Source organism: Podarcis raffonei, chromosome 8 (assembly GCF_027172205.1).
Source record: "Podarcis raffonei isolate rPodRaf1 chromosome 8, rPodRaf1.pri, whole genome shotgun sequence".
Taxonomy (NCBI): Eukaryota; Metazoa; Chordata; class Lepidosauria; order Squamata; family Lacertidae; genus Podarcis; species Podarcis raffonei.
In genome coordinates this window covers 3196906-3208425 of record NC_070609.1, presented here as the reverse complement: position 1 = coordinate 3208425, position 11520 = coordinate 3196906, and the positions used below count along the sequence as shown (strand labels likewise).

General features: G+C 51.8%; 1 protein-coding gene across 1 annotated transcript; it reads right to left on the bottom strand.

The window, feature by feature from the left end:
- Positions 1–2893: 2893 nt before the first annotated feature.
- On the bottom strand, positions 2894–5624 carry LOC128418205 (uncharacterized protein K02A2.6-like; the record flags this gene model as incomplete). The annotated part of the gene is made up of 2 exons (XM_053397663.1): positions 3641–5624; positions 2894–3019 (listed from the first exon to the last, which is right to left on the bottom strand). Coding segments are annotated over exons 1-2 (2028 nt in total), but the record flags the coding sequence as incomplete, so codon positions are not given.
- Between the last annotated feature and the right edge of the window lie 5896 nt (positions 5625–11520).

The following is an 11520-nucleotide window of genomic DNA, read 5'->3' as shown; positions in this document are numbered from 1 at the left end:
GGGTGTGTTTAGTTGCAATAATAATAATAATAATAATAATAATAATAATAATAATAATAATTTATACCCCGCCCTCCCAGGCCAAGACTGGGCCCAGGGCGGCTACCATCAAAATATAAAATAAAAAGGTAAAGGGACCCCTGACCATTAGGTCCAGTTGTGGCTGACTCTGGAGTTGCGGCGCTCATCTCGCTTTATTGGTCGAGGGAGCCGGCGTACAGCTTCCGGGTCATGTGGCCAGCATGCCTAAGCCGCTTCTGGCGAACCAGAGCAGCGCACGGAAACGCCGTTTACCTTCCCGCAAGAGCGGTACCTATTTATCTACTTGCACTTTGACGTGCTTTTGAACTGCTAGGTTGGCAGGAGCAGGGACTGAGCAACGGAAGCTCACCCCGTCGTGGGGATTCGAACCTCCGACCTTCTGATCGGCAAGTCTAGGCTCTGTGGTTTAACCCACAGTGCCACCCGCGTTCCTACATCAAAATATATAATACGTTAAAGACATAAAGTCAAACTATCAATTAAAATACAGCTTAAAATCAGATCAAGATCAAAACAAAAGCAAATCGGATGGCAACCCACGAATTATAACTATAGGGGTTGGGGACATTAAGTGCTCACCAGGCCCAACTATTTGTTCTGGTCTAATAATAATAATAATAATAATAATAATAATAATAATAATAATAATAATAATATATACCCCGCACATCTGGCTGGGCTTCCCCAGCCACTCTGGGCAGCTTCCAAGAAAATATTAAAATACAGTAATGCATCAAACATTAAAAGCTTCCCTAAACAGGGCTGCCTTCAGATGTCTTCTAAAAGTCTGGTAGTTGTTCTTCTCTTTGACATCTGGTGGGAGGGCGTTCCACAGGGCGGGCGCCACCACCGAGAAGGCCCTCTGCCTGGTTCCCTGTAACTTGGCTTCTCGCAGGGAGGGCCGGTGGGAAGAGTTAGGGAGGCCACTTGCATGCAGGGGCTTATAAAAGGATCTTGTAAAAGGAAGGGGGGTGTCAAACTTTGCAGCGGGTTCAGCTGGATGACCTTTGGGGTCCCTTCCAACTCTATGATTTTGTGATTCCAGCCTGGTAGAAATACTCAGAGTGTCAGACAGGGCCAGCCAGGAGTGTGTGGCCTGGGAAGGGGGCCAGAGAGAGAGGACTTGGTTCCCCCTGAAGGAATGGGTTTCCCAAACCCAAAACTGACTGTGTAGGCAGTTTGAAACTGCACCAAAATCCTTAGTTTTCCTTAGCTAAAATGCTTTAACTTGAGCTCTTGAGCCAAAAACCCAGCTGTATAAACAAGTGCTCAGAGCCCTCTCCTTTATCAGTTTGTGACGGCAAGGGTGGCCTTGACTGTACCAGTAGAACAGGGAAGACATGTCTGTGCCTTATCTCATATCCTGACCACAAAGATGCACAGACCTAGTCTGGGAACAGCGCCAGAGGGTGTTCTTGGAGATGGTGACATCTTGCTCCAAGATAAGAGTAGGAACAGGAAGATCCTTTTATGGTCAGAAGCACAGGAAGGAATATCCTTTTATGGTTAAGAATACCGGAGCAGGAACATATGTGATGTCAACCTGCGTGGCTGGATTCCTGGGGAAGGAGGGAGAGAGTGCCTGGAGGATATATATACTGATGAAATTTCTCATTTATTTGGACTTGCAGTGGACTGACCACGCAGGTGCCTTTCTGCTGTTCTGGAGAGCAGAAATAAAGAACTCTTTCTCTGAACCAGCCCTTGGTGTCATTTGACTTCCTTCCTCCTGTCCGGGAGCAACGCAGACCCAATCGGCGAACTCCAATAAGGCTACACCCCCACCCTGCTGGGGGTCAGGGAGTAGATGGGGTCTTGACCCACTTGCCCCGTGTATTTTCCAGTCTTTTTTTTTTACGTGTAGGTGGCAGAAAGGCAAGAGTTTCGGTTCCCATCTTTTCATTAAGATTCAGAGCCATTGCAAAAGAACAACAAGAAAGACAACAGTTTTGGTTGTAACGTACAGTATACATGTATATTTTTATATATAAAATAAATAGTAAGAAAATATATCTTTTAATAAAAATAACATCAAATCGCCACTGGCCATGGAGGATAACAAAGAACAAATAAATTATTATTATCTTTAAAATGAAGCTTATCAATACCTTAACAGCCTTTGAAATATACTCAGAGTCGCAAAGTGATTTCATGCTCTTTATTCAGCTCATAGTGGTGAGGAGGAATGAATGAAAGTCCCCTCAAAGTATCAGCTTTATATACATTATTTACACAATGGGCTGCACAAGATTGGCTAATTCCGGAATTCTACTGTAAGCCAATCAGGTTGTGGATTCACTTCTATCTGGAGCATGATTGGGTAGTTCCTGCCAACCAATCATACTGCTGCATTGTTCTAGGACCAATCAGACTGCTGCATTCTGAATCCTATTGTTCTAGGACCAATCAGACTGCTGCCTTTTGGATCCTATTGTTCTAGGACCAATCAGACTGCTGCAGTTTGGATCCTATTCGACTCAGTACATAACACCCCTCCCCTCTAAGTTCCAGTCCTGCCCGGGAGGTCGCATTCATAGTCCTCGAGGTACGCTGGCGGCCTACGTGTGCGTTGCGGCCTGGGGTGTTCCCTGGTCCGGGGTTCAGGTTCTGGCTCGTGTTCCAAGGATGCTGGCTGTGATGGGGCTATTTGGTCTGGCGCAACCGGCTCGCTCAGTTGTGGTTCTGGTTCCGGTGTCCTTTCGGCCTCGCAGGTCCTCTCTGTATTTACTGATTCTGCCTCTCCTGCTGGCCCCTCGTGCTCTATGGGCCTCACTGCCCCTCTGTTCCTTTGGGACTCCTCTGACCTTTCCTCCTCCTGGTTTTCTCCCGGGAATCGTCGCCGTATCTGGTCGCAGTGGCGGCGCCAGCATTGCCCCCCATCTGTTAGCACCTCGTACGACACGGGGCCAGTGACCCTGGTGACTGTGGCGGGTACCCATGCTGGGCCTGCCCCAAAATTCTTTGCGTACACTGGGTCCTGGGCCTCGAAGGTCCGGGGGTTCCTGCCTTCCCCCACCACTACCTCATCCTGAGCTCTATCGGGGTGAATGCGGTCCAATCTGATTGCAAGGCGCCGACCCATTAGTAGTTCAGCGGGGCTCCGGCCAGTCGTTGAGCTGGGGGTGCTGTGCTGTGCTAGAAGGAATGTGGCAAGGCGGTACTCCCAATCCCCTTGCGTCATGCGGCGAAGGGTGTCCTTGGTGGTCCGCACCATGCGTTCTGCTTGGCCATTGGTGGCAGGATGGAATGGCGCCGAACGGATGTGGCGGATGGCGTTCTGCGCTGTGAAGGTTTGGAATTCTCCTGACGTAAATGCAGTCCCGTTGTCTGAGACGAGAGTGTCAGGGAGCCCGTGGGTTGCAAACAGCCTGCGTAGTACCCGGATGGCTGCGGACGTAGAAGTGGACGGTACCAGTGCGACTTCCAGCCATTTGGTGTAGGAGTCCACCACTATGAAGAATGTTTTCCCCTGAAAGGGGCCAGCGAAGTCCACATGCAGGCGTGACCATGGTGCTCGGGCGGACTCCCAGGACTGGACTGGGGCCCTTGGGGGATCTGGGCGGGATTCTTGGCAGGCCTGGCAGTGTTTGACCCAGGCCTCTATCTCTCCGTCGATCCCCGGCCACCACACATAACTCCTGGCAAGGGCCTTCATTCTTACTACCCCTGGGTGTGTCTCGTGTAGGGCTGTGAGGACCCTTTTTCGGAGGGGCTGGGGAACAACGACCCTGCTTCCCCATAACAGGCACCCCTTGTGGGCCGACAGTTCATGTTTGCGGGTTGTGTAGCCGGCGAATTCTGGCCCGGGGCTGCTGCTGGGCCATCCCCTCCACACCCAGTCCAGGACCCGGGAGATGACCCTATCTTTCTTGGAATGGTGTGCAACTTCTTGTGCCTGAATGGGGCGGTCGGGAAGCAGCTCCAGGCTCATAACCTCTTGTGCGGGTGCTGGGTCGGGGCCTGTTTCCGGTAGTGGTAGCCTGCTGAGGGCATCCGCATGGCCCATCGCCTTCCCCGGACGGTGAATCAGTGCATACTGGTAGCTGGCAAGGAAAATTGACCACCTGAGGACGCGAGGAGACAGCACTTGGGGGGTCTGCTTTTCAGGGGCAAATAAGCCAAGCAACGGCTTGTGGTCAGTCACCACGGTGAAGGGCCGCCCGTACAAGAAATCATGGAATTTTTTTACTCCCTTCACGATTGCCAGACCCTCCTTGTCGATTTGCGAGTAGTTCCGCTCGGTTGAGTTGAGTGTCTGGGAAAAGTATGCCACCGGTACCTCTCTTCCATCCGGGAGTTGGTGTCCCAGGACAGCGCCAATTCCATAGGGCGAGGCATCGCATGCTAGCACCACCGGCAGCCTCTCGTCGAAGTGTGCCAAGACCGAGTTTGAGACAAGCAAGTCCTTGACTGCCTGGAATGCGGCCTCCTGGCGCTGGCCCCACACCCAAGGGGCCCGCTTGTCCAGGAGTCTGTGTAGGGGCTCTGCTACCGCCGCCTTGTGGGGAAGGAAGGAATGGTAAAAGTTCAATAGTCCCAAGAAGGCCTGAAGTTCAGTCTTGTTCTTGGGCGCTGGGGCATCACAAATGGCCCGTACCTTGTCCCCAGTCGGGTGGACCCCTTCTGCGTCCACCATAAATCCCAGAAAGTCCACCTGAGGCACTCCTAGTAGACATTTTTCCCGCTTCACCTTGAGACCCGCCGTCTGGAAACGGTGCAGAACGGTGCGGAGGCGGTCCTCAAACTCCTCTGGTGTGGGCCCGGCAATCAACACATCATCGAAGAAGGGGGTGACGCCCGGAATCCCTTTAAGTAGAGAGTCCATTAGATTCTGGAATATGCCTGGTGCCACGCTGACACCGAATTGCAGCCGCTTTACCCTGAATGCTCCTCTGTGCGTCACAATCGTCTGTGCCTCTGCTGTGGCCTCATCTACTGGCAGCTGTTGATATGCTTGGGCCAAGTCCAGCTTGCCAAAAATTTTCGACCCAGCCAGGGTGGCAAGAACATGGCTGACCACTGGCACTGGGTATGCATGGGCCGTGAGGGCCTTGTTTATGGTACATTTGTAGTCTGCGCAGATGCGGACTGAACCATTAGGCTTGACGGGCGTGACGATTGGGGTTTCCCAGGGGGCATTAGGCACCGGCTCCAGCACTCCTTGCTCCACGAGCCGGTCCAATTCCTCGTCTATACGGGGTTTCAGGGCGAACGGGACCCGGCGGGCCTTGAGCCTGACCGGTCGTACTGCGGGGTCAAGCTGTAGAGCAATGGGGGGGCCCGTATACTGTCCCAATTTCCCATCGAAAACCCCCGGAAATTCCTTGCATATGGCGTCCACGTCCACTTGTAAGCTAGTGTGGTTCACCCCGGTGACGGCTAGCCCTAGTGGTCCAAACCATGCCAATCCCAGTAAGCTAATGTAGGGGCCCTTGACCACAAGCAAGTCCAGTTGCCGCGTCCGCCCTCGGTATTGCACCCTGAAGGTCCCCACCCCCATTGTGGGGACCTTACGCTTTTGGAAGTCCCGGAGGGTGAATGGGGCCGGCCTGAGTTTGGGACCCCCAGTAGGACACAGTTTCCTTAAGGTCCTTGCCGAGATTATGGATAGAGTTGAACCCGTGTCAAGCTCCATGCGGCATGGGGCCCCCTCTATCTGTACGTCAACATAAATTTTCTCTACGTTGGGGTGGGGCAACTGGTATACCTGGAAGTCCGTGAGCTCTGTCGAGTTGCCTTGGTGCGTTGGGCCCCGGGACCTGGGGCTCTTGGATTGGTCATCTGATGCCTGGCGTCGGGTGGGCCGAGCCCGACACACCCGGGCGATGTGTCCCAATTTTCTGCACTGCCTGCACTCTGCGTTGCGGAAACGGCAGGTCCTCCTCTCGTGACTTTCTCCACAGCTTGCGCAGTTCCCTCCTTCTCGTCGAGGCAGCTGTGGTATGTGGGCTGCTTGAGTGCGCTGCTGTACTCGGTGCACCTCCTCCCTGTCGGATCCTGAGTCGTCGGTGAGGTCTTCGTGGTGGACCCTCGGTTGGGACAGCTGGCTCGGCCGTGCCTCTTGCGTCGACCTCTCGGCAGCTTCCGTTGCCAGGGCCTCCTCCAGAGCGACCTGGAACGTTAGGTCCTTCTTAGCGTAGAGGCGTCGTTGCAGCTTCTCATCCTTCAGGCCACCGACGAGGCGGTCACGAAGCATGTTCTCCAGCTCTGAGAAGTTGCAGAACCGGGCGGCTTGGCGGAGAGAGGTCACAAACCCAGTTATGGTTTCCCCAGGGGCTTGCCGCTTTGCGTAGAAGGCATTTCGACGAGCCACCACTGAGGGCTGCGGTGAAAAGTGCCCCTTCAGCTGTTCCATTATTGTTTTGTATGGAACAGTAGCGACGTCTTCCGGCGCAAGGAGAGCCCGGGCGATTTCAAACGTCTCCTCTCCGCAGACGCTGAAGAATATTGCCCTCTTCTTGGCGTCTTCTTCGTCGGTGACCCCTTTGGCTTCTAGGAGGAAGGTGAAACGGGAGGCGTACGCTTCCCAGTCTCCAGATGCTGGGTTGAATGGCGAGAAGCTGTTGTCGGTTGCCATTCTGAGTTCCTTGTGTCCCGGAGCTGAAGCCTGGATACACGGTGCGAGGCAGCGGTGCGGCAGGTGGCGGTGCTGCGGTGCTGTGTGTGGCAGTCAGCTCAGCGGGATCCCATCCTCGTCGCCAGTGAAATATACTCAGAGTCGCAAAGTGATTTCATGCTCTTTATTCAGCTCATAGTGGTGAGGAGGAATGAATGAAAGTCCCCTCAAAGTATCAGCTTTATATACATTATTTACACAATGGGCTGCACAAGATTGGCTAATTCCGGAATTCTACTGTAAGCCAATCAGGTTGTGGATTCACTTCTATCTGGAGCATGATTGGGTAGTTCCTGCCAACCAATCATACTGCTGCATTGTTCTAGGACCAATCAGACTGCTGCATTCTGAATCCTATTGTTCTAGGACCAATCAGACTGCTGCCTTTTGGATCCTATTGTTCTAGGACCAATCAGACTGCTGCAGTTTGGATCCTATTCGACTCAGTACATAACAGCCTTCAAGAAAACGGATTATTTGTCCTGACTTTTCTGTGGGCATGAGCCCACCTGGGAAGATTTTCCTGTGCAGTTTATTTCAGCGGGATTCAGGAAATGAGAAATATTATTCTTCATTACATTTACAGCATAGGGTGCCTCACGTGGTTCTCCCCATTTTATGCTCACAACAACCCTGCGAGGTAGCCAGGGTAGTCTTTCCAAACCATCCTGCCTTTTGCCAAATTATTGGCCACAGCCTGCAACTTGTTTTCTCTATAGAATCGTCAACCAAGCTAAGTTGAAAAGGTCCCTAGGTTGGGAGAAAGCTGCTCTAGAGTAATACTATTTTAAGTGGATTCCTCTGAAGTAAGAAGACGGTGGATTTGCTGCCAAAACAATTTAGCAAAATATTGCAGCCTTTGATTTTGCTCCAAAAACCAGGTCTGAATTCTGGATTTGCTGATGCAATTCCGATGGAGTTGCAGCATTGTGTGCAAAGCATAAGTCCTTCCAGCAGGGGGCAGCCTGGCTTGTCCGTTTCAAGAGAGAGAGAGAGAGCGCACTCTTAAACCACTTTTGAAATAATAGCTATTCTGGGCAAACAGACGCAGATGCATGAATAAATAACATTTTTATGAACGCGCTGCACTTTAAATAATGATTCCCCTTTCCCCCTCCTCCCTCTTGAACTTGTTAATTCCAGGCCCAAGGAAATTAAAATAAATGACATAGTTTATTTTCTGCAATAGAGTTCCGTCAGGATTTGCAAGCCCTTGGTTTTCGTTGGGCAATATTGCTTTTCTCTTGCCGGAAGAGAATTGCATCTGGATTGCATCTTGGTCCGGGTGTGGAAGGCTGCTGGCAAATGCTTTGCAGGCAGGCGTTGAAACTTCCCAAATCCGAAAGGAGGCAGGCATGCTTGTGCCGGGGGGTTTGTGGTCCAGGCTGGCTGCGAAGGATGGGATTTGTGGTCTAGAACGGCTGGAGGGCTGTTGAGTGGGGAAGTCAAGCATTTGGTCCAAGCAGGCTGAAGCATTGAGGTGAATGAGGGCGGGTGATCTTCCAGTTCCAGCTGGTCGTTTTGGGGAAACATTGGGATAGAGAGGTCCTGGGTTGGCACAATTGGGTCGAGCTGGGTCTCAGTCGGAGGAGGGGCGTGGGTGATGGTGGTGCTGGGCGATTTGCCTTATATCTCTGTTCAAGAAGCCATATAGATGCAGGCCCACTGCTACTTCCAGACACTCTGGAGATGGCTGAGAGAGAGAGAGAAAATATATATGAGAACGAGAGCATCTCTATACCTATCGCAACAATTGGCCTTGCCAGGCTAGGAAATTCCGTAATAAAATAATGCCAAATCATCTGTTAAATTATGCCAACTTATGTCTATGCAAGGGACGTGGGTGGTGCTGTGGGTTAAATCACAGAGCCTAGGGCTTGCTGATCAGAAGGTCGGCGGTTCAAATCCCCGCGACGGGGTGAGCTCCCGTTGTTCAGTCCCTGCTCCTGCCAACTAGCAGTTCAAAAGCATGTCAAAGTGCAAGTAGATAAATAGGTACTGCTCCGGCGGGAAGGTAAACGGCGTTTCCGTGCGCTGCTCTGGTTCGCCAGAAGCGGCTTCGTCATGCTGGCCACATGACCCAGAAGCTGGACACCGGCTCCCTCGGCCAATAAAGCGAGATGAGCGCCGCAACCCCAGAGTCGGCCATGACTGGACCTAATGGTCAGGGGTCCCTTTACCTTTACCTTTTATGTCTATGGAATAAAAGGATGCCAAATCATATTAAAATTGTCTGGATGTTCTGGTCCTTTTTGAAATCTCAAATTATGAGCACAGTGGAACCTTGGTTCTTGAACTTGATCTGTTCCGGAAGTCCGTTTGACTCCCGAAACCATTCGAGAACCAAGGCGCGCCTTCTGATTGGTTGCAGGAGCTTCCTGTACTCAAGCGAAAGCCGTGTCGGATGCTTGGCTTCTGGAAAATGTTTGAAAACTGGAACACTTTTGGCGTTTGGGAGTCAATTTGTTCATCAACTAAGCCGTTCGAGAACCAAGGTTCCATTGTAATTTTCTCCATTACAGTTATATTGCGCCCTGTGTGAGTCAACCATTGCAATGTTGTTCTGGGGTCAACTATTTGTTGTTTAGTCATTTAGTTGTATCCGACTCTCCGTGACCCCCTGGACCAGAGCACGCCAGGCACTCCTGTCCTCCACTGTCTCCCACAGTTTGGTCAAACTCATGCTGGTAGCTTCGAGAACACTGTCCCACCATCTCGTCCTCTGTCGTCCCCTTCTCCTTGTGCCCTCCATCTTTCCCAACATCAGGGTCTTTTCCAGGGAGTCTTCTCTTCTCACGAGGTGGCCAAAATTCTGTTATTCTATTTGCAAGGCTCCCCACCCAGTCCTCTCTATCCAACCCTCAAAGCTTTTCCCAGACCCCCCCCCTTTTGCCGGTCCTGTCTCGCACCCTGATGAAATCTACCGGACTCTCACCTGGACATTTGTGGTGTTAAACGTCTGAAGCTTTTCCTTAAATTCCTGCAGGTGACTGGAGGCTCTGTGATCCGAAGGCTTGTGCTTTATCTGAATGAGAGAAGGGGATGTGGTTTAGAAATTCCCCTTCCTGGTGGAACTGGGAGCAGCGTGGGGGAGTGGGACAGGAAGGGGCTGAGAAACTACTTACGCAGTTCGCGAGTCTCCCTTGGAGGGGCATCAAGTACTCCTCCAACACGGGCTTGACGATTTTGGCAGACACAGTCTGGCTGTGGTTCCGCAGGACGGAGATAACCAAGTCGAGCTTCATCGCCAAGGCTTCTCGTTTATCCCATATCTGTCAAAAGAAGAGAGTTCAAGTCCTACCTTGTTGTTTCTGCCTGGTGAGGCAGATTCCTGGAATTGCTTTTGGAAGGTGTGCGCAGCTCTTTAAACTCCACACCTCCCTGCAGAAGCATCCTAAGAGCCACAAACAGCATTTATCACTTCTAATGCCAACCGGCGCTGGGGGATCCCTCCAGCGGAGAGGTCCGCATCTAAGGTGGCACTGAGAAGCATTTCTGCCTCCGACCGTGGAGGCAGAGCAGAGCCATCCTGGCTAGGAGCCATCGACAGCCTCCTGTGGCAGGGAGTTCCACAGTCTAACCGCATGCTGTTTAGTGGTTTCTTTCACGTGAATCTCCCAGCAGGATGTCCACAAGCTCTCATGTTATGAGAGAGGTAGGAAAATTTCTTCCTCTCTCTCCACTTTTCCCGTGCTGTGTATAACTTCATAAACTGCTGTCTCGTCTGCCTCTCTTCTCCTCTGGAATGTCCCAAACGCTGCAACGTTCCCTCACTGAGGAGTCTCTCTATCCTCTTGGTGGCTTTGGTTGCCTGGGTTATGGCTATTTGTGGCCGAAATAGGCTTCCCCAAATCTCTCTTGGGACACGGGTGGCGCTGTGGGTTAAACCACAGAGCCTAGGACTTGCCGATCAGAAGGTCGGCGGTTCGAATCCCCGCGACGGGGTGAGCTCCCATTGCTCGGTCCCTGCTTCTGCCAACCTAGCAGTTCGAAAGCACATCCAAGTGCAAGTAGATAAATAGGTACCGCTCTGGCAGGAAGGTAAACGGCGTTTCCGTGCACTGCTCTGGCTTGCCAGAAGCGGCTTAGTCATGCTGGCCACATGACCCGGAAGCTGTATGCCGGCTCCCTCCGCCAGTAAAGCGAGATGAGCACCGCAACCCCAGAGTCGGCCACGACTGGACCTAATGGTCAGGGGCCCCTTTACCCTTTACCTAAATCTCTCTTTGATACATTTTCCTGCATCTAAACGAGGACACCCCACCCGTCTCGGGTCCTGGCTCTCTCCGCCATGGTAGGCGGCGTGTGGGACAGAATGAGGCTCATGTGCGTTGCTTCCCCACCCCCAAGAAAAAGAGGGGCTCACGCACGTTGTCCAGAGATGCTTTGGGCCACCTGAGATGCTCCCCAGAGCAGTTCATCCATGGCTGAGACTCTTTCCTCAAGTCCTCCTGGAATGACAAGGCACAGAAGCAAAGTTAGGGCCTCCTTGACGGCATGCCGGGATCAAAACAGGTCACAGAATCATGGGGTTGTAGAGATGGAAGGGACCTCAAAGGTCATCCAGTCCAACCCCCTGCTATGCAGGAACAATGTAGGTCAGTGGCACGATGCTGTCAGGTGAATAGGGCATATTTCGACATACAGCGGTATCTTGGTTTACAAGCACAATCCGTAAATCTGGAGATCCGTTCGTAAACCAAAACAGGTCGTAACCCAAGGTGTGCTTTTGCCAATGGTGCCTCCCCCCAAAATTGTTCGTAATCCAGAATAATTTGTGCGTAATCCAGAATAATTTGTTCATGAACCAAAAAATTTGTTCGTAATCCAATTTTTTTTGTTCGTAATCCAAAAAAAGTTGG